Source organism: Theobroma umbraticum, unplaced genomic scaffold (assembly GCF_002168275.2).
Source record: "Theobroma umbraticum cultivar Fairchild unplaced genomic scaffold, ASM216827v3 scaffold_204.0, whole genome shotgun sequence".
Lineage (NCBI taxonomy): Eukaryota > Viridiplantae > Streptophyta > Magnoliopsida > Malvales > Malvaceae > Theobroma > Theobroma umbraticum.
The window spans coordinates 6,071,336-6,095,738 of record NW_018397267.1 but is presented as its reverse complement, the minus strand read 5'-3'; the positions used below and the strand labels follow the sequence as shown (position 1 = coordinate 6,095,738).

General features: G+C 32.4%; 1 protein-coding gene and 1 non-coding gene across 4 annotated transcripts; one reads left to right on the top strand and one right to left on the bottom strand.

The window, feature by feature from the left end:
- Positions 1–804: 804 nt before the first annotated feature.
- LOC110423744 (kinase with adenine nucleotide alpha hydrolases-like domain-containing protein) lies at positions 805–7,447 on the bottom strand. 3 transcript variants are annotated; one of them, XM_021438076.2, is made up of 10 exons: positions 7,186–7,447; positions 5,392–6,484; positions 4,593–4,744; positions 4,408–4,502; positions 3,249–4,291; positions 2,626–2,786; positions 2,217–2,293; positions 1,984–2,131; positions 1,622–1,771; positions 805–1,238 (listed from the first exon to the last, which is right to left on the bottom strand). In XM_021438076.2, exons 2-10 carry the CDS (start codon positions 5,573–5,575, stop codon positions 1,023–1,025), a joined length of 2,226 nt encoding a protein of 741 aa, XP_021293751.1. In that variant the 5' UTR covers positions 5,576–6,484; positions 7,186–7,447; the 3' UTR covers positions 805–1,022. The 3 variants fall into 3 exon arrangements, with proteins under 3 accessions (XP_021293751.1, XP_021293753.1, XP_021293752.1); XM_021438078.2 differs by having other exon boundaries at positions 7,386–7,402; XM_021438077.2 differs by lacking the exon at positions 7,186–7,447 and adding an exon at positions 6,931–7,100.
- Positions 7,448–20,620: 13,173 nt separating this feature from the next.
- LOC149526711 (small nucleolar RNA snoR8a) lies at positions 20,621–20,713 on the top strand. The gene has a single exon (XR_016351775.1). It is a non-coding gene; the product is annotated as a small nucleolar RNA snoR8a (small nucleolar RNA).
- The last annotated feature ends 3,690 nt before the right edge of the window (positions 20,714–24,403 follow it).

Here is a 24,403-nt window from a genome sequence, read left to right as displayed (position 1 = left end):
TTACAGGATTTATGAGCGGCTGTGAAACTCTGGAGGCTGCAAAAGACGGTATTTCCCAACCTTGACCCGTTGAGCATATATTTGTGGGAATATCCAGAACGGGGCTGTAAAAGGTGAGTCATTTTTGCAGAGACAGGGTGAAACTCAGGGATAGCGTAGACGACCGACCTGAGGATAGGATCCAGTCGTGAAGGCTACACAGAAATTTATGACAAGGGGAAGCATCTTCCGGGGAGACATCACTTTCAATTATTCAGAAGATGGCGCTTGTACGTTTCAGTCTAGAAAAGAGAGAGATATGATGCACATTGATCATCATCAATGTTCTGTTATCAATTAGAGGCGAGGTGAGGACAAGGAAACCAACCAACTTGTCCTTGTTGATAAGAAAAAGAACCCTGCTTGACTGTTTAATGGCCTGCCTGTCTTCTGCAAATTTCTCAGACTTGTCATCGGGAGAAGAGCAGGGTAAGTTTTCATGAAGTTTGAAATTTCAAAAGAAAGAAATTTACAGGTTAGACAAGGATGTTTCACCCTCACCCTCCAGTCGAATGCTTTTTACAGTCAGTCTCATGTTTTCCTAAGTTTTGTTTGCTTGTTGATGCAAGACAAAAACCTCAGACCACTTTTGGCTGCTAACAAATATCAAATATGGGAAACCACCGCCTTACAATCAGGTGTCAAAACATTCAACTTTTGCCCTCCAACAAGATTCAAAAGACCTGTCAACTGTCCTGCCATTCACTATCAAACAAAATCACAAACCCAGAGACACGTGAAAGAGGGAGAGAGAACCATATGATATTCCTCAACCTGCTTAATTGATTTAATTAGAAGGCATATTCACCAACCATCGCCATTTCCAAAAAGAATTACAAAAACCCTATTACCCTTGCTTCCAATACTAGTACTATACAAAAGCAAAATGAAGATGGCATTGGAACAAATGAAAATATAACAAAAAAGGCCACAAATATTTTCAGCATACCATGCGTGTAAAATAAACTCGAAAGCTGAGCTTTTTACAAATCATCTTCACAGGACTTCCTCCTGGTTCCTGGCCTTAGCCCTTCCAGGGAGAGCTTCTCACTGAACCCTTCCAATGCCTCATTTACCAGAGGTCCACTGTAATGCTGTTTTTGCTCTACCCATATCCGCCCACTGCGGTTCCCCACATCATATCCTGGTGATGTGTAATTTGTGTCCATGAGCATGTCGCCTTCCAATATGCGGAGCACCTGTTCCAAAATAACATTGAACCAATCAGAAAAAATTTCTGTTAATTTATTCCACAGTGACTTAAAATATCAAAATCTCAACAGGGAAATTTTGTAACCCGAGTCCCTCCCTTCCAAATGCCCATTACACTCTGACCACATGATCTGATATTTGCCATTTGTCTTCCATTCCCAATAATTAATCAGCAAAATAGTCCTCCAGAAATTTAAACAATTGGAGCCAAAAAATTGCTTTCAATAAAACTTTGAAAGGTAAAAAAATGTTGTGATAAAGTAAAGTTGTGTGGAGTTCCCACTGATTTAAAGGCTACTAAGATCTATATAAGAAGCAAAAAATGTCTGGTATAACAAATTAGACTCTGCTGTACAAAGTTTCTCATTACCTGTGACATGCGAGGCCTAGAATGGGGATCCTTCCGTATGCATAAAGATGCTGCATGAAGCATGCAATAGACCTCATGTTCTGAATAGCAATCACCCAATCTTGGGTCAACCAATTCATCTATAGCATATTCTTCCAAAAGTGGACGTGCCTAATCCAGATCATAACATATGCAATAAGTGACAATAAACCAACAAATCCACGGAATATAAAACATTAAAAAAGAAAAAGAAAAACTAGTATTGCCCCTTCATTTGTAATGGCAGAGTTAGTAATATGTAATTTATATATTTTTCTTAAAGTTACACAGGAGAAGACTAGTAATTTGCAGCCAGATATACAAGCAGTGTTTTAAAAGCACACCCATTCAGTTAGACATTGCTGGCCCTTTGGCCTATTAAGGTCCACAGCTTTTCGTCCAGTAACAAGTTCAATTAACACCACTCCAAAGGAATAAACATCAGCTTTTTCTGTGATTTGGCCACTTTGAGCATATTCCGGTGCCAAATACCTATACCACAGCATAAACCATTAATGGATTCAGCAATTGCATTGGGAAGGTAAATTGGAAAGAGAAGTTGTCATTTAAGATTTACCCAAATGTTCCGATTACTCTTGTTTCCACGCCAGTATCACCATCAGGCTGCCATCTTGCAAGGCCAAAATCACCAACCTATGAAAACAAAACTGAATCAATACCTGCAGATACAACAATATAAGGAAACCCTAAAGAGGTTCACTAACACAAATGGCTTCTTCTAGAATCCATCTAAAAGATATTGTAGGCAATAGAATATATCGCAAATTAAATGCAAACAGAGCCAAAACTTATCAAAATTTGAGCATCAAAAAACTTCTTTTTCATAGTTTGTGTATCAAAAATATTTTAGTAGAACAAGAAAAATAAAGGATCCTGACCGATGTCAATGCAAGAAACAATGAATAGAGCTTTTAGCTGTAGATTCAAAATTGACAACCATGCAGAAAAGTTAAAAGTTTGCATACCAAAGGTTCAAAATCATGGGTGATGAGAATGTTGTTCGGCCGCATGTCACGGTGAACGATGCAGCCAACTCTGCATTCTTCATGAAGATATCTCAGACCTCTAGCAGCTCCTACAGCAATCTTTTGCCGTGCAGACCATTCTAAAGGTTCCCGGTGACACCCTGAAACACATCAAATTGATGGTACATTCAAAACCATGGTTGCTAGATAGAGATAAGCATATTTAAGTATGATAAACTTTTACTTTTCAAAACTTGATTGTAGTTATGTTAAACCTATAACTACAGCTATGACTAATTTCAACTATCAGTGGTTTTTGAGTTTTGCATTTGTTTTCCCTTAACAGTCTGTTTTGGGGGGCAAGTCAGAGAGGAGTAATAAGGGGTTCAGACAACACTTTGTCCAATTCAAATATCAAAATCCAAACAGTTAGGAAAATACATCATCATTAAACAAAGATAACAAGCCCTTTTAAGTCTCAGAGCCATCATCGCACAATCTTTGAAGGGACCATATATGATGACTATATCAACCACAGGAGCAAACCAATGATCAGCACATTTATATTGGTGTTGGGTTAGATCGGAATAAAGATTCTATTCTACTTAATCAGAAAGAAATACCATATAGATGAGAATCTAGGGATCCATTGCATATGTACTCATAAACCAGCAGCCGCCTTCTATCCTCAATGCAGAACCCAATAAGCATAACAACATTCCTGTGCTGAGCACAGCTGAGGACTTCCACTTCTGAGCAGAACTCAAGATCTCCCTGAGAACTTGCCAATTTGTGTTGCTTGACTGCAATTGCCTGGCCATCTGGCAGTACTCCTCTATGAACAGACCCAAACCCACCCTCAGCCAAGAAATTAGCTTGTGAAAATCCACCAGTTGCAAGCTCCAATTCAGCATAGGTAAACCATCTTGGGGGTTTTCCAAAAACAGGTGCCTTATGCTGACATATTGAACACAATGGAGGAGGGCCAGGAGGGGCATTTCTCGATAATGAAATTGCTTCTCTCACATTTCCACTAAATTCAGTATCACTCCTAAAGCTTGATATTCCAATTCCAGCTTCTCTATCAAGCTTTGAAAATTTCTCCAGCAAAGCTTTTGTTGTTGAAGCTTGAGCCCTGTCATTAGCTCTACCTGAAGTTTCTTCTAGGTGTTGTGAGGATCGATGATGAGAAGTAAGATATTCTGTTATCCATGGTTGGAACCTTAAACTCGCTGAAGATAAGGATAAATTTTCACTCTCTGTGTCTGAACTAGACTCATCAAGATCCTTATTTTCCTTAATGACAATTGATTCCTCTTTCTTCAGGTCTCCATTCCCTTCTGAGATGAAAAAAGGTGAAGTCCCTGGATCAGAGCTTGACACTGAAGAAGTTCCTGCTTCAGTAGCGGTAAATGATGTCCCTAGCTCTGGACTACTAGTTGGAGTGACAACCGGGCCTCTAATAGAATCAGACAATCCTTTTTTGTTTTTGGGATGCTTTTCAGACCTTTCATCCATCTCAGAATTTAATTGACAAGAAGCATCAGCTTCCTTCTTGGGTGATCCAACCAGATTTAGGCGGAGAACTTTTGCCTGTGAATGCTTCATAACCACTATGTTGCATTGCAACTCCTCCATGCAGCGTTTTTCCTCGTTTTTGAGCTGCCTGGAAAAAGATGGAGATATTGAAGGTGCGAATATATATACCCTTTTAGATAGAACATAAAGGAATATGGGGAAAGACAAAAAAAGGAAGAAGAAACAGAGCAAACAGGATGTTACTTGTCCAATACAACCCAACTAGCTTGGGCTAACTTGGCTTCTGCAGCTACCGCTCCGCATGGTGATCCGGAAACAATTTTTATCTTGACATTAATCTTGAAATTATATTGGGAACAAAGCATTAGCAGGCCAGGACGCTGACATAAAACAAAAATAAAGTCATGCAGCAAGAGCCAGGTATTTACCTTGTTTGGATCATAAACATCATGGAGCTGGAGGATCATTTGGGAGCAGGAATCAGTGATATCAGATTTCTGCTCTGAACTTGATCCTGATTGAGACTTCCGGCTACCACTGGCGCAGTCCCCAGCAAATCTAGGAAAACCCCATTTTCTACCTGAAGGATTGCAGCATTTAACCAGTAATCAGGAAAAACTGGAGAGAATAAAATTAGAGGATTTTTCAAAAGCTAAACACCATAACAATTTCTAATTAAGACTCTTTCAAGCCTTGATCACACTAGTCCATGCCACAAATAACCTAAAATACAGATGAAACCAATAATCATTTGAAAAGTATCTGTGCTAAGTCAGAAACTGGAAAAGCATAATCTGAAAGACAGTCTACATACAGCAAGATTTTCAGAACAGATGATAATGTAAGTATCTGCATCCATTAATTCAACAAATTCCAAGATGGGTACCCAAAAACCAAAATATACAACAGATAAAATATAGCGTTAAGTGGGAAATTTCTTCATTACTAACTTGAATACACATGTTTTAGGAAACCTGCTATAACAACATTAAGTAGAAGATTGGTTAAGTAACTTGTCTGAAAAACCCAACTTCCTCAGACCAGAAAAACTAATTGTGAAGCGAAAACACTAACCAAACCCCTTTGAAAGTGGGGTTCAAAAGTCACTCAAGTAATCAATGTTCAAAAGCGCAAAACAAAACCATACATCAATATTACCATCACCACTAGTTCAACACTTCAATGATCACAGGTAGATGCAAAATCAACAAGAAAAAAAAATAGCACCTGAACCATGGGAAGGTACAACAACAAGCAACGTAATGCAATCTCCAGGTTGAACAACATGAGTCAAAGCCCAAACCAGAGCAGTCTTAGGAATTTCTTTCGATGCCTTAACAGCAACCACAACTTTCTCGGCCACATCCGTTCCACCTTTTTCCTGCTTTCCCTTCTTCTGCTCTCGACTCATTTGGCACAAAGAATTTCTATGAAACTTCCTAAACAGATTCAACCCTTAGAAGCCTATCTTAATACCAATTATCATTGTAGAAGCCAAAAAACATGTCTTAAAAAGGCACAAACAAAACAAAACATTTGCATTATTTATCTGCCCCCACCATACTGGATTCTAGGGCATGTACAACCGACATGGCTAACTATTCCATTCCAGATAATCTGCAGAGAGACAGACAGATACCAGCATCAATGACAAGACCCTTTTCACTGATTCACATGAACTCCTCAGGAATCGCTCACCCTTCCAAAAAAAACCCCCACACTAAAGACCTCTTAGTTTCACTTTCTTGCGAAACATTAGTCTGAATATTCCATAGATGATTGCATATATGATGAAGATCTAGATAGCCTTTTGTCTCAGAAAACAAGAAACTAAGTCCTGTTGTTTAAATTAGGCACGGATTGAGAATCAAACCACTGTTTGACATGAACTGCAAAGTGACAGCTACCTGAAAAAGTGAACCTAAATGCATCTATATAACACAACTACTTTGCCTTTTTTTCTTAAGGGGTTCCAATCACGGAGTCAAACCAGTGAAAGTAACAGCTATAAAACAAGAAAAATGCGCTGTGTATTTTTGGATCCAAAGATCAGTTTCCCCTCCTTTTTCTGTTCAGTTCTTGACAGAAACAGAACAAAACCTTCTGGTCCTTGATTCTCTTGTGGAGGCGTACACACAAAGACGATCAAATCACAATGATGACAATAGAAGGTATAGTTGCGAGCCAGCAGCTTTCTTGTAGATGGATTTGACTGTTGAATCTTCACAACTACTACAAGGCCTCAAATTTGAAACTTTAAAAAGAAAAGAGAAGCACCCATTTAAAGCCTCAAATTCAAGCCACAAACCAAGTTCCAGTCCTGCAAAATTGTACAAAAAAAAACACAGATCAGTACTTTAATATTTAAACGTACATTCAAAAGTAGAAAAAAAAAACAAATGCCCTGCTTGTTTGGCTGAAAATGAAAGAAAAAAAAAAGAACAACCAGAATTACCAACTAACAACCTAGTCTTTTTTTTTCTTTTTTATTTTATAAAGAAAACCCATAGCGACAAACCAGCAAACATCACCACAAAAGAAAATTGTAAGAAAAACAAAATCAAATCCCCTTCAAAATGAGCTTGAATACAACTCAAAGTCTTCCTTTAAACCAAAAAGAATAACAAAGACCCCCCAAGTCCAAACATACCCTTGATTCTAACATTCAAGGCTCACCAATCTTCTCATTAACTAAACAAGAAAGCAAACAAAACAACAAGCATACAGACATTAAAATAAAGAAGGTATCCTAAACCAAACAATTACCAGCAAACTTTCTAACAATTCAAACACCATAAAATTGTTTTCGAACAAAAACCCAGATGCCCATTGGCAAAAAGGAAGAAACTTTGATCGGAAAAAAACCAAAGAACAGAGGAGAAAAAAAGGACAGGAAAGGCTAACTTAGTTGAATAGTTTTTTGAAAATGAAAAAACATGGGAAACAACAGGTTTCGTACCCAGACACGAAATAGTTACTCATTTGTTTCCATTTTAATATTATATTATTTTTTTAACTCACACTGCTGCTTCTTCTTCTTCTTCGTCCTCTTCTTCTTTCACATCGTCTCAGCGACAATAAAAACAAGCAAGCTCAATGAACGAGTACGGATAAATATTAATTTATTTCACTTAAAATAAAAACAAATAAAGAAAGAAAGAAGAGCGCCAAAATGGAAATAAATTTTCGGGTTTTATTACAAAGATTTTGAAAAGAACAACCTTTGGCCACGAAATGCTGTCTATCTCTGCATTTTCGGAGATAACAACAATGAATTTTTGCTTGTAAAAACCACAACTCTTTATTGTTTTACCCATACATTTAAAAATTCAAAAAAAAAAAAAAAGGCGGAGACACGTACGGTGGGAAAAAAACAGTGATGAAAATTTTAACGATGTTACCAAAATGCCCTTGGACTTAGTTGGAATATCGAGGTTGGGGATTTGAGAGAAAGATTTTGATGGCCTAATTAAGGGCGACGTGGTTGGGAGGTAATTACAATCCTACTCTGTTTTTCTCATTTTAGTAATTTAATAAATTTTATGAAAAAAATATCAGTATTATATAATTAATGAATTATTTAGTGTTAAAAAAAAGGGGTAGGATTAATATTTTTTTTTAATTTATTATTTGACGTTAAATTTGGAGTTGCGGTTTTGAAAGAGAGGAGGCGCCATCTTAAGGAAAAAGGTTGAGTTTGGCTTTGGAAGGGGAATTTGTCGTTTAGGAAAGGCCTGAACGCGGGAAATTAGGCGGCGCTGGGGCGCAGGGGTGGCGCACAATCACAGGTGAGTTCAGGTCCCGTGCTGCCTGCTGCATGTGACACGGTCTACCCCATTGGCTTATCAAAAGTCTTAGCTCATTGGAACTTTGATGGACTCGACCACTTTCATCACATCAGCTGGATCATTTAATTCTAAGGTTGAAATTTGGTGTCAGCTGCAGGCACATAAATACATAAACAAAATACTACCACTGCTACATCTTATCCGTTTACGCCATTTTTATATTTATATATTGAGTCACCGGTCATTTCTTTTCATTTCTTCAAAAGTGAAAATTAAACAATAAATCACACTATGTAATGGGATTAAAATTTTATTTTTTTATCTTAAATTAATTAAAATATTATTTATTATTTTAAAGTTCATTTCTTTTGTAGTAAAATATTTTTCAAAAAAACGTTTTCAAAACTTATGCTTGTTTAGCAGGTGAAAAAATTAATTTCATATATAAATGTAAAACATTTTATAAATCAACAAAGTTAATCATAAAAAATGTTTTATGCCATCCTTGAAAGATGTAAGACATTTTCAGAGAACAACAAAATCATTTTTATACTAAGTTTATGAATACAAATTTTATGAATATTAATATTTAAATTATATAACACTATTAAAATTTTAAAATTATTATTTTAATGAAACCATTCAATACAATTAAATTTTTTATTTATAAATGAAAAAAATCTTCCTAATAATTATAATAAAAAATATTTTAATTATCATCATTTGATGAGTACACATTTATAATAGATTTAAATCTTACTAATAAATAAAATAAAAAATATTTCAATAATTGTTATTTAATGACTACATATTTATAAGTATAAGTTTTGGATATCTTGTACAATTGATAAATATTTATATTTTTATAGTTTATTATAAAAAAAGTGATAAGATAGAAAATTTTTTGAAAATTAGAATTTATTTTCATTACAGATTTGTGGTTAAATACGTTGGAAAATATTATTATTGATTTTATCCATTTTCATTTTCATTCTTAATTTTGATCCTAAATTAGTGAAAATCAAATATCAAATATCAATATTGTTTTGTATTTAACACATATTTATTATTTTAACATCTAAATAACTCCACAATGATGGAAAATATTTTTCATAATATGATCCAAACAACAAAAAAAAGTTTTTGACAGTTTATCCAAATAATAGAAAACATTAAAATTTTCTATAAAATATTTTACACAGAAACAAATTTTCTCTAGTAAATCATTTTTCAATTATCAAACGGATCCTTATACTCATGTGACATTAATTAAAAAGTGAAAAATATCATATAATCATATTATTATATCGCATCATTATTTATAATGACATGACAGTATATCACATTAATAGCATGTGACATAAAAAATAACAAATGGTGTTCTGACTAACGACATTTAGTTAATTATTAATTGTAAAAATCTATTTGACCTAAAATAAAAATACACACAAGCTTATTGACACAATAGAAAATAAAAAAAAATCTACTTAATTTTTTTTAAATAATTTAAATTTTTCTTGAAATATTATATCTCAATAAAATGATAAATTTTGACCTCATCAGATAAATCCTTATTTAATTTTTATTTTGCTAAAATGGCAAGAAAGCATTTGTCACGGGCATGAAACTTTAGCCAAGTTTCATGGGACACTGTAGTCTCGTGTTTGTAAAACTAAGTAAGTCTAAACAAGATTTCTTGATAATAAGTGCAGAAACATAAAGTAAATAAAAATGAAGAAAGAGATTGTGAATAATAAATAAGTATTATTGCTCAAATAAGAGAAAAGCAAAGTACCTAAAATCTAAGTACAAAGAAAATTGTTTAATTTGACAAATTTGATTTGATTAGCTTATAATGACTCATAAAAGTGTTATTTATAATAATCTACTTGACCTAAACTTGATATGCAAGTAAAAGTAAATATAAAAGTATCTAACATAGATTTTTTTGAGTACAAGAAAAGTAAAGTTATAAAACTATACCTCCTTGATGAGCAAGTAATCAACAAGAAAAACTTTATTTTTTGATTGTATTTTAGCTGTCTTAGAATACTTTGTTTGGTTGTTAAGGTAACAACTGATAGACCTTTGCATATGGACTAACTCGACAATTTATACGGATTGGATTAATAACGGATTTATAAACCGTAATAATATTTTTATGCCCTTTATTTTATTTTTGTAGGATTATCAAGTAAAATAACATTACCCTTATGTGCATGCATACTCAATATATGTACAAAATGAGTTTTAAAAAAGATTGGTGTTAGCAATGGAAATTGATGGGCATCCACAACCACAGCTTGAAGTAGACAAAAACAATCATTTGAAAGTAAGAAAGTCATATAAGTCATAATGACAAAAGAATAGCGAACCACACAATGATGTTAAATGTTTTACTAATACTAAGGCTTAGTTGTCAACATACAACATTCCCTCATGATCAGTGTGATTATAAACAGAGCATGTAATGTACCTGTACTTGGTACGTAATCATTGCATTTTGACCATTATGTTTTTAATTCATTTTACAGTTTTATATGGTCACCTTTTTGAGATGACAACCATTTCAAGATACAGAAATTTAAAAAACCAAATAACAAATTGGCTTTGGACATAATGTGTTTACGTAATTAATCAGAATATCAGCAATCAAGTTTTGCTCAGTGAACAAGTTTTGAGCAAATATGAAAAACAAGAATTAACAACATGATATGTACAAGGATTAAATGCATGAATTTTTACATTATTTAATGCATTTTCAAAATATTACTAGATGTTAAAATTATTTATCAATTCAAATTCACACTTATTTTTGTAACCTATTGCCTTCAAGAACTATGCAAGTAAAGGAGAGTAAAAATTGATCAAAACTGAAATAAATTAGAAAAGACATGATGGTTAAAGAAGCTCTTATGTCAGTATGTCATATTATTATTAATTATAATATATTATATTAACATAATAATAATTAAAATTTTAATTAAATTAATTATTATTTATAAAAATTTATTTATTTTTTTAAAAAATAATTTCAGATTTTTATAAATATTATACCATTATAAAATTTATCAATTTTTATTAATTTCACTTCAATGTAAAATTAGTAATAATAATTACAACTTTGGGATGGTTTAGTATGGTTGTTTATATGATTAGAAAACAAATATTAATGCATTGATCGTACCCGACAATGAGAACCGTAATTATTTAATAATAACGAATTAAAATTTCCAATAATTCAATTACTCAAATATGTAAAGTGACTAAAATTGTTTATTTATCACAGATACCATTGAGTAAGAAAGAAAATCTACAGCCTATTCTGACTTCCTAGACCTAATAGGAGAAGCAATTCACAGTTCACACACTGCCCGATACTGATTTCTGCACTCACTATCGTACTCGCCACGTGTAACTCTTCGACATGTTTAATCCCACGGTTCCCACCCACTGTAAACTGTCCTTTTTTCATTTTTCTTTTCAACCCATAAAAATTAGAAATCCCATTTTCGTAAATAATCTTAAAAAGCATGCCTCTTTTGTCTCCTCACCGGCACCCTCTCCATCGTTTCTTCAATATTTAGACCCCCACCACTCTTCATTAAATGCAGAAACGTGAATTAAACTAACCCACACGCCCCCAAAGGCCACCCGGATACCAGACCAGAGCTCACTCCCGGGCCCCATGACCACACCCCACCTCCCCATGGGACCCACACACCGTTTCCCATCTCCGTCAACCCTTCACCTGTCACCGTCAGTCCACTTCCCGAGGGCAAACGTTTTCCGTTTTCTCATCCCTCCCAGCGCCGCACGTTACCGTCATCCTCGCCCCCGCGCACCCCCCCCTCCCCCAACCCTCCAACTTGTTTTAGCAACCGTTGGTATTAAATGTGAGATATTAATTGCGAAGCCGTTACTGTCACACGCCATCGTTTTTAGAAGATGCTGACTTGGTTGTGGAGCCACGTGCCACGGATCGTGTCTCCCAAACCATTTTTTGGAACCTGCTAAACTCGTTTGTTAGTGTTTTGTTGGGATTAAGCTTGTTTTGTAACGCAATAATGCAATGTTTTTTTGATTAATTAAATTACCTGCACATGTGTATTACATTAACATCTAAAATTGTAGAATTTATAAATTTGTCTTGTACAATGAGAAAAAAAATTAATTAATGTAAAGGACAAAAATGATATACTCGATTAACGAGAACGAGAGCGTGTTAAGCTAGATATTCCTTCTAATTACAGTGGTTTGAGGCATATTGTCTTGTAGTAAGTATATATATACATACATATAATTAATTAAAATAATTGATCTTTACTCTTTACTCTTTCTATATTAGAAAAATAAACTATGTTTTGTTTTGTTGCAGACAGAAGTGATCTAGTACTTTTACTTTCATTTGAAATGAAGAATCTACTTGCCAAATGTAACGTTACAATAATTCAAATCAAATGCAAGAAAAGAAAATACTTTAGGGCCAAAAAGGATCAATCCACGATATTTGGATTCAGTGACATGTGTTTGCCTTTCCAGAAGTAGAACATTTTCTCTATTCGACCTTGAGCTTCTTTAAAAATGGGAAATATTACCATACCAGTCAAAAGAACTCAAAGCCTAAAATTAAGGCGTCGCACCACATTTTGTTCTCCTATATTTTTATATCAATTATATAATTTGATGTGCAGGGTTAAATCAGGTCTATAAACTTTAATCAAATGTGGAAATATTTGTTGGTGACGCTTTATTTATACATAGTCCTTTAATACATCTCTTCTTTTCGGCGGTAGGAAGATCCAAAGTTGGCGATGAATATAAACGTATGCGGTGGATCTACGGACATTGCACAATGCTTTTATTTAAACTTGAATTATAAAGAGTGATTTCGCACTGACTTCTAGGTGATTGATAATTGTCTCATCTTCGTACTAACTTTGGTTTATTATTTAATTCAAACCTTGGGTTTCTTCCAATTTATTCAAAGATGTGCCATGCACGTCCAAAGCGTGCTTTATTTTTGTTAGTAAACTGTTTTCTTTTTCAAATAAACATGGTTACATAATAAATGCCCTGGCTATCACTTTTAGAGAGGGACAATGACCCTCAATTTCATACCATCTCGAACTACAGCACGAGTTTTTAAAACGAGACAGCTATATATAGCAGACATGTAGAAACAGGGATAGCAACGTGACTGACCAGTGACCATCTCAACTTACTATTCTAACCATAAAACCACTGTTTTCTAAGGTTTTCTGCAATTGTATTATCTTAATAAATACCTTAGAAAGACATCCGTCATAAACAAAATCTTTACTCTCCATGCATATATATATATATATATATATGTAGATAATATATACTTTAAAAGAATTTTACAATGAAGATTTTAAGAGTACTTACTTGTTAAACTACTATTTTTATGTAGTGTTTCTTCTTACATTGAATATAGTAGTTGAATAAGTGAAAATATTACTAAACTTAACAAGCATGGTTAGGGCATTTTAACCAGCAAACCCTTTTTAAAATTATAAATTAATTAAGAGCATGTGCTAGATATAGTTGTTCCAAGTTCCAACATGTCTAGTATCTTCCCTGAATGTCATACATTGGCCTTGTTCTATCAAACATATATAGGGTCCAAAAATTTGATTCTGTAGGCAATAATGGAAGATTGTCTGGTTTTTTGACCAAAAACGGTTGTCTGGTTTACGACTCTAATTTAGTTTACCAAAGGCCTGCTACATAGATTTTGGTGATGTGTTTCGGGTGTCAAGTATGGCTCAAGTGGGAGGGATTTTGTTATTTTAAGCTTTTCTAAGTAGTCATTAAATGTTGCTGGTCATTTCCTCTCCCCAAAGCTACAAAGCTACAGCTAAGACACTTGGGCAATTAGCTCAAGGCTCTTCCCCATAGGGAATATTACTTCGTTTTCAATTGTTGTTGCATTAAATTTTGTAGTCAATTTTTGTGCTCCTTGATTGATGCTGAGGCTTCAAGCAAACGTTATGCAACACGCTCAACACAGCTTCATGGTTTTTTAAATATACTAATTATATCATAATATGATGTTGATGCTTAACTTAAATCAGGGCATTTATACACAAAGTAAAAGAATATATATATAAAAAAACCTATAATTGGTTTAAAGAGATAGAATCAATCAATTATAATCCCTCATAGGGAGTTAGTTTTGAAATCAAAGAGAAAAGATTAGAGTATAACAATGAGACAAGAATGTTAATTTCTAGAAATTATCTTCTTTGATACATATGATCTTAGATTAGAAATTTCATAATTCTCCTTTCAGAAATTTTCAAAATTAAAAATTTTAAATTTTAATCATTGGAGTACTGTCCTATTGGGACAATTAACCCATATAATCTAATTTTATATAAATTAATTAACCTAAGATTTTCGAAATTTTAGTAAACAATGTCTACAAGACCTTGAGACAAAATTGTATTATAAGTTATGTGTGTTACCAAAAATGATTAATCAACTGAAATCCCATTTAAAAGATTGGATGTGTGATGTGGAGCATGGTTAAGATTTTGTAGTTGATGTTTTCTGGTGTGGTGGCAATGTCAATGAAGATTGGTAGTTAAAACTATCAAATTTAGGGCATTATATGTTCGTGGAGAATTTGAAAGTCGAGCAGAAAAGGGATAAGGTATCCCAATAAGGCATTTTCCACATTTGATTTAATAGAATGGAGTGAATGAAGATGGGACAAGGAGTAGTTGTTGGAGAATGGTTTTTTTTTTTTTAATTTTTGGCAGTCGTGGTGCTAGGTTTTGCATAAATAGAAAAATTAACTACTTTTTAGATTTAGCAAAGAATAAAAAAAAAAAACATGTAAATCTATGTTGGAGAGGTTAACATTTTACTAATGTTTGTTTGTTGTATATGTTTTACATCTATATCATAATCCATACCACAAACTCAATTACATTTTCTCTTGTTCAAGTCTTTGTATCCCAAACCGATAGCAACTTTCAACTTCTGCTTCATTTACATGTTACAGTAAGCTCGTTATAAACAGATAAAAGAAAATATAAAAGGATGCAAACCCATTTAAACACTTTCAATTTTGACATAATATTTAAAAATATTTTTAATTTATTTTAAAAATTAAATAATTTTTTATTTTTTATTAAGTTTTAATTTGTATGTAAATATAAAATGATAAATGTTATTTTAATTAAAGATAATTAATTAATCATTAATTATAATGACTTATTTGGTTAAAAATAAAAATATATAAACTTGATCAAAAGTAATTAAAATAAAAATTTATTTAAACTTTTTAAATAATTCAAATACTTTTTTAAGCATTGTACATTTAACTTTTTTAGAATATGCACTCTCAAACCATTTATTTTACTAATGGAGCAATAGGGTTGAGTACACTCTATAGTTTGTCATCTTAAATTTTCTTTTCAAATATATTTAAAATCGTATACATATCATATTTTGTTTGCTTGTTTTTTTACGATATGGAAAAGATTGATTTTCATTGGTAGAAATTCAAATAGTAATAGCACCATGCTACTATTCATCTGTCATGATTAACCAAATACCACTAATTAATATCCATTTAAATAATATGAGCAAATCTTTCTCAAAGTCAGGAATGCTTTAGCCAATGTTAGAAAAAAAAGAAAAGAAAAGAAAAGAGAAAAACAATATAACATGGACATAAGGTACATAGGGTGGGACCCTATTTGATCCCACCATTGACAATTCTAAATTCTAATCATCTGCTTTCCCATCCACATGCTAGTTTGCTACCTGTAAGGTAAGGTAAGTTTTTTCTCTTAAGATGAGAGAGGAATAAGAAAAGAAATGGTTTGGCTTGCCTTGCCACTAAATTTTGATGGTTTAGTTTTTATTAATAAAAAAATTTTATTTTCCATATGCATTTGTGTCTATAGTAAAAAGAAGAAAGAAGGAAATGAAAAGCTTAGGCAGATAAGGAGAATAATATGCAGTTATTGGTAGGTCATCAAAATTCAAATAAAACCATGATTCTAAAGTCAGTAAAAAAAAAAATAAAAGACAAAAGAGGTATGCATGCCCTACATGAGCTTGATGTGTTTCTTTATGAACCAAATTGTAGCATATGCATTCAGAAGTATGATACTGATACTCATGAGCCTGATGAGCTTGACAATTCCAATGGGATTTTGGTATATAATAACTCCACCTGTTCTTTCAAACACCATAAAACAAATACATAAACTTGACATAAATTTTCTGGTACAACCAACAAACCCAAAGCATGTCTTTGATTGATGATTTAAGATTAAGAGTGACAAGTACTACAGATCTGTATGCTTTGAGGAGGCCTAAAAGTAAAAAGAGCAGACAATATTGGTCATGAAATTAATGCAAAAGAGTTTGCCTTGCTTTTAATTAGGGCACATTTATTGGTCAGTTGAGCCTTTGGGGTGGAGGTAAAAAAAAAAATGTTTAGTGGTTTAAATTAAAGACATTACCAAAGGTTTAAGTATGTATAGAACCTAGTCTAGGCACAAAAGAATGAAAATAATAAGAGGAACAGTGAAAGTACATTTTTTGTCTTTGAAGTTGAATTTGAAACGAGAAGCCCAATAAATTAACAAACAAATGAAGCGTTGGCTTCATTCAGAGTGTAGACTGGCAAAGAATAGTCTTAGAGTTGAATATTCGGGGTCAATTGGCATGGCCTAATGGTACTTGCTTTAAATATTTAAAATTACACCTTATACTATTTATATTTGGATAACCTCCAAATTTATTATTTTATTAGAAGTGATAGATTAAATTTTCAGATAAACGTTTAAACTTATCATTTTATTTAAAGTAATAGATCAAATTTGGGTGCAAATTTTTGTTATTATTATTTTTTAATTTTTTTAAAAATGATGAAAAGTTAACAGTAAAACAATATTTTGTGAGAAAATAAAAACATTTTACAAAATATTTTAATTTTTGACCATCTTTGAACCAAAATTAAAAACATGAGTAGTAAATTTGATCTAACATTCAAAATAAAATATTGGATTGAACTTTATATAAATGTATGGAAACTCTGACAGAAAAAAAAAATCCATTAATTCCCCCAACTTATTGTAGATTGTATATAATCTCTCTTTTTTTTTTCTTTTAAGTTAACATTAAAAAGGATTTATTTGCTTTAAAGGAAAAGAAACACATATATCTGTGAAACCTGAACGAATTAACCAATAACCAACTAAAAAGCTCTGCACAGCTCAAGACAAATTCAAAAAGACAAGGAAAAATAAAAGTGTGGCTGTCTATGTGAAGAAGATGCTCAATAATGCATCCCCTCCCCCTCATGGGTGGGCCATTTCATAATTGGTCTTCATATGCACATTTTAGCCAGGCAAAGCTTATTACATACCAGCTAGATGATACATGTTTGTTGACTAGCATGGAAATTCGGGAATTGCTGGGGCACCTGGGGGCCTTTTTCCATCAACAATTGCATGGCATTCTGCTTCATCATTCATTCGCATCTGTCTAGATTTTCAGAGCTCCCTGATTCCATGCAAAAAGCCTGATCAAATTATACAGAGCCATATGCCATGCAAATTTGTTATTTGTGCCCAAAAGGACATTATTTTAACACTGTTGCTTCACAGCGAACCTCAAAACTTGTCTCTTTGTTATGATTGTGAAGTGTATTCAGAAACCGGTCCTTTGCAGAATCCTGGGCACAGCTTTTGCTCAAGTTTCAGAGGTTCTTTGGTGTCATGAAGCATCTATCCTAGCTAGGGTAAGTCTCTGTAGTTACCCTCATGTTACGTGCAGAAGCTGCAGAGGCGTTAAGGGTTTGAATTCAGCAGTGTTCATTGTACCCTTGCGACTTCCACTGAAATTGGAATTTTCTGGATCTCTCTTGTTTTTTTGTGATGTCAACCACAACCACATTATTGTTACAGCTTGCTTGGGCCTATAAGAACCCATTTTTCCATCTGGGCTTCTCATGTTTAGTGTTTGTACTTTGCACTCACCGTATAAAAGGACGAGCTCGCCCAAGCTACCACAGCATCTTCATAGGCCCAACCGTAGCGCACCTTCTTTCTTGTCCAACAAGGATTTGACACTTGAGGGAATCTGCCATCTAATAAATCCTCTCTTGCTAGTGCTGTGTATTATGACAAAAGTGTCAAAAACTTTTCCTAGTACTCGTTACAGAGTAAAAAAAATAAATTTAATTTTCTTTTGTAAAAATAAAACAAATCATAAAATTAACAAATTACATCTCGTAGTTTAATTATTACACCAAATATTAATTGATGAGGTCTCCCTCCATGTCACGGGGAGGGGAGTGGCAGAAGGATTGATGTTGTGATCGGGGATAAATAATGTTCAAGATCCAATGTCTTAAGTTATGTGCTGATATATATGGCACGTTGCCCAACAAAAACAATGGTTTAGGACAGCAGATCGTGTGGCATTTAATGTAGCCAACGAGATTCCTTGATTGATTGTTAATGAATGCATCAAGGAAGCAGGAATATGATGTATCAGATATGGGGGCTCCATATCGCTCGTCACAGAACACTGTTAATTGATTTCTTTAAAAAATGCAAAAACCAGAAGATTCAGCACTGCTTTCGTGATAATGGTTTAGGATGGGCCACGTGAACATGTGAAAGCTGTACATGCACATGCTGAGAGGAAACTTTGTTGCACATCTGCTGCCTGGCCAGGCTAATGTTATATATAGAAGCGAATCCTCCGGAATAATATTGGCTGACAAAACAGGTTAACTGATAAACTTGCTTCTTTTATATCATGTGATTTTATTAATTAATTTAGCTTCAATCTTGGTATCAGACGTTGGGATTAAAAGAGACGAAAGAATGTTTCATTCGTGCATAGGGATCTACTACAAAGGGTAGGATTTTTAGCACTTTACTTTGTTTTAATTTTATCTCTTTCCTCAACCAGTCAGAATATATATATATATAGCGCCATGCACATAGGCTATGATGCATATGGTGCTTGCAAATGTGGTATAATGGATTAGATGGATGATTTTTTCGTCTTCATTTTGAAGTTGTACTTCACAAAGAATTATCAGTACTATAACCAATCATTATTCAATTAAATAATATAATTAAAATGTAATTAAGGTTGTTCTAACAAGTAAGTAAAAAAAACTAGTTAATTCATTGAAAAAAAGTTTGTTTCCATTTATTATTGTTTTTTGAATCGATACAATATAAAAGGTTAATTTGGATGACTTGCACAATTCATAAAAGATATATCGACAAACTAAAATTAATTAATAAATAAGGAAACCCAGTTAGACATATATATTTATTGAGCAACTGAGTCAAGATTCATGGAGTTATCAACTAAAGTGATGGATTGTGGATCCCAGATGCTGTAGCTCAACTAGGTTGCCAGGATTTCTGTACATATCTAGCCTTTGCCGAATTAGCTGCCGGAAGGGATTATGTCATAAATACCGAAGCTCAACTAGGTTGCCAGGATTTCTTGACATATCTAGCCTTGTCAAATTAGCAGTCGGAAGGGATATGCCATAAATAGTCTACATATATTCTACATCTTCATATCTACTTTTATTAAAGGTTATCCCTATTTTAGGTTAATTAGTTGATATTTGTATGGCTTAATTGTTTGATATATGGTGGCTTGCTTTAGATTGAATAGTCATTAGGATATGTGTGGTATTTTGTTATTTGTTGGAGATGTTTGTTTAATTTTTTTTACTGATGAGGTTTTGGGTACTTTGGAAGATGTTGAGGATGATTTTATCTATTTATGTTTATTTTAATATATTACTTACTAATATAGATTTTTTGTCAAAATATCCTCAAAATCCCTGTATTCATGCATTTTGTTTAATTTAATCTATATATTCAAAATTGAAGCAATTTAGTCTATTGATCTTGAAATTGTTTTAATTTAATCTCTTTGTTTAAAGACATCTAATTTTTCCGTTAAAAGAATGATGTCAGCACTGACATCAATATTGACGTGAGATATTTTGATAACGTAACATGTCACGAAACACCGACGTGATTATGTGATAGTGCCATGTGGCACTAATATGATGGTACGACAATGCTGAGGTATCAGTATCACATGATAGATAAACAATTTTTCAAAAAAATTTTTTGTGCCACATCAAAGGGATTAAATTGAAATAAATTATATACCACAGACTAAATTGAACAAAATTGAAATGTTGAGGGACTAAATTAAAAAAATATTTAAAAAATATAAATTTTTAAGTAGATGATAAATATACTTATTTAATAAGCTCAATATTTAAGTGTAAAAGATATATGATGTTAAAATATATATAAATATTTTCTTACTTATTTGTTCGTAAAATATGTACATTAATATATTTTTTTTACAAAAATTAAGTTTGAATTCTCATTCTATAAAAAAAATTCAAAAAAAATTCCATACCTAAAGTCAAATTTTGATAAATAACTTGCATTATATTAGAATAAAATAATATTAAAAAATAAATAATTTTTTTCTTTTTATTTATAATAGTACAAAAATTTAAAATTTATTTGAATTAGTTTTTAACTTGAGTTAAACTCAAATTAGTAAAATAAATTAATTTAGTTTTTTCTATTAAAATAATGAAAAAGGGAGCTATAGAGTTAACGATGATTATAAAAATAATTCTTCATTATGACTTATTTAATTTGGGCATGATAAACTTCTTATTACAACAATAGAATTTGAGTTACTCCACCCTTTTAAAATTTTATTTATTTTTTATGTTTTTATGTTTTTTGGTATTTTAAGTTATATTTTTTAGGTTAAAATTTCTTAAATTAAAAACTGCATTTATGGTTGATAGAGTTAAATATAATTGTAAATCTTTGTATAATTTTATTTTGCATTTACAAAATTTTTGTAGATCCAAATTAATAATTTACATTTAAATTTAGCAGAATTTGATTTTGGTATTTGAATTTAAATAGAATCATTTTATAAAAAACTTTGAGTAAATTTAAATGAAAGATAATTTAGGTAACGGTTGAATAATTCTAAAAGAATAGGTATTTGTAAATTATGAAAATTATAATTAAATCAATCTATTTTGCTAATTTGAGTTCATCTCAAGTTAAAAATCAAGTAGAATAAATTTCAAAATTTTAAACTATGATAAATAGAAGAAAAAATAATTTATTTAGTTTTTTATATTATTTTATTTTAACATAATGCAGGTTATTCATCTAAATTTGACTTTAAGTATGATTTTTTTTAAAATTTTTTTTATAGAAGGAGAATTCAAACATAATTTTTATAAAAAAGATAAATTAATGTACATATTTTAGAATCAAATAATCAAGTAAGAAATATTTATATATTAATTTTAACACCATAAATCTTTTACACTTAAATATTTAGCTTATTAATAACTACATCTATTATCTACTTAAAGATTTGTATTTTTCAATTTTTTTTCAATTTAGTATTTTAACATCTCAATTTTGTTCAATTTAATCGTTATATTATATATTTTTGTTCAATTTAGCCCCTATGACGTGGCATAAAAAATTTTTTTGAAAAATTTTTTATTTGACATGTGGAACTGACATATCATCATGTTAACATATTAGTGCCATGTTCGCATTACCACATAATCATATTAGTGTCACGTGTCATTGCTACATGATCATGTTAATGCCACGTGGTGTGTCACATCATCATACGGGTGCCATGTAATCAAAATGTGCCTATGTTAGCGTTGATGTCGTCCTTTTAATGGCAAAGTTTGGATGCCATTAGAGAGACGGACTAAATTAAAAAATTCTCAAAATTAATGAACTAAATTACTTTGATTTTGCATGCGGGGACTAAATTGAACAAAATGTATAAGTGCAGGGGGTTGGTGGGTATTTTGACTAATAATATATACATTGTTTCATATTAATTTATTAATTAAAAGAATATATTGCTTCAATATATTACTTTTTTTTAAAAATAATTCAGGCGAAAAACTTCATTAATCACTAGAAACATTGATTCATTAAGAAATTCTCTTACTAGACATAAACAGCTTAAACTCTAGCCCTCGCCAATTCTAATGTCATGCAAAAAGAGCCTTATTAAAAAACCTTCTCATGATGAAACACAATGAGATAGAACTCATGAAAAGAAAAAAAGCGTACCCTTTTGTACATGTCTATTACATTAATCAAGGAATCTTGTAACCCTTGCATCCCGACCAAGCTATTAGCTACATCTCATGTGAATCTTGCAAAACAATATTTACTTTGTTGTTTGGCATATCTGCTACATTTGTCCAAAAGACTTCACCACTCATCAATGTCTTTCCATGTTGAGCCAAGGATGAGCTGTTTTGTTGGCCCCTCTGACACAATGAGTAATTACTCGACAAGAAATCCTTTCTAACAGCAATAAGCAATCTTCCACGATGTGGCCCAACTGACCTGTACTTCCACGATTTTTCACCCAATGAACAACCTCTTTGCAATCAATCTCTACTTCGCTGATATAGATTCCTTGTTGGTAACAGATCAATAGAGCCCAAGCTAAAGCCTTTAGTTCAGCTCCCATTACATTTGTACCGTGAGTTGTGAGCTTTGTACGTGCTAAAATCACATCCCCATTCTGATTTCGCACGCTGAATCTAGCCCCTAATTTACATTCTCCGCCCGAATGAAACAAAGCCGCATCAGTATTTAGCTTAACACTAGTCGGCCTGCCCCATACCTCACTTGTATTCTCATGTCCATCATCCTGTGAATTTCCATGCGCTCGAGGAGCCCTGCGAAACTAGTGAATTAAATCCAAACCAATCTCCACCACTACCATTGGGGTAGATCTACTTTGCTTAAACACCACTGCATTTCGTGCCTTCCATATGGCCCATAACAAACAAATGAATTCTTCTGTTTCATCTTTATTCAATACTTCAAATGCTCCCTGCAACCAATCTATAATTGAATCATGGAAGTTGAAGATATCTTGGAATCCCCATTTAGTAGCCAACCAAACCAACCTTGAGAATTGACAATTACACAGACAATGAAAAGCTGTCTCAACCTCAATCTCGCATAGTGGGCACACGAGTTCTACGCTTACTCCTCCTTTAATCAATTCACTTCTTGTAGGAAGGATGCCATGAATTACTTTCCACATAAATAGCATTGTCTTCCTTGGCACTGCACAGTGCCACAAATTTTTCCACAACCAATTGCCTTTAACCGAAGAACTAGCACTAGTTACATTATCCAATGTACAGCCCAAAAGTTTATAATTAGATTTTACTGTATAACTACCATTCTTCGTATCAAACCACACTTGACAATCAGGAATTTGCTGAATACTTAATGGGATAGACAAAATCAACATATTTTCATGCGAAGGAAAGCAATTACGTACCTTATCTTTATCCCATCTCATTAACTGTAGATCAATAAATTCACTGACAGTCATGGATTCACTTACTGGAGCATCACAAACCAAGACTTTTCTTGGAGTCTCATATGGTATCCAGTTATCTCGTTTTGCTGAAATATTTGTACCATTACCTACCCTCCATATTAGCGCCATTTTTATCAAACCTTGGCTATCTCTTAAGCTCCGCCACAAATAACTGGGATTAGACCCAATAGGGGCTTCACAAAAGTTCACATTCGGAAAATACCTAACCTTTATCACATTATGAGCTAAAGTATTTACTTGGGTTTGTAGCCTCCAGCCTTGTTTAGCTAGCATAGCTAAATTAAAATTCTTTGTATTTCTAAAGCCCATGCCTCCATAGTGTTTTGACGTACAGATAGCTTTCCAACTCTTCTAATGGATTTTATGATCCTTGACATTACCTCCTCGCCAGTACCTGGCATAAACAGAGTCAATTTCAGCATATAAAGTGTCTGGTAATTTAAAACAACTCATAACAGCATATAAACACAATGTTTAGTTTGTCTTCAAGTCATAAAAATTGGTTGTTGGATTTATTTCTTTCTTTCTTATTTTTTGTCTATTTTTGTTTTTTCAATTTTTTTGATTTAGGGATTTTAGATTGCATGTAATTGATTTTTGCTTTTATTCCTCATTGTGATTTTTTATTTGTTTCTCATTGATGATTTTATGTTATTTGTTTTATTTTGTTTAATTATTATTATTAATTTTGAAGGTATTTTATTTGTGTTAATGTTCAGGGCATCTTAAATGGGAGACTATGGGGAGCATGATTTGTTAGAAAGGAAAAAAAGAAAAAGAAAAAGGAAAATTTGAAACATAATAGATGCACATTTTTTTATTTTTAGTTTAGAGATTGAATTCTTTATTTAGTTTTTCTCTCTTTTTAATTTTTTGTGTTCTTTCTTAATGTTTTATTTCTTTATTGATATTATAATTTTGTCTTTTTTTGTTTTTAAAAAAATTGTCATACAAGTAAA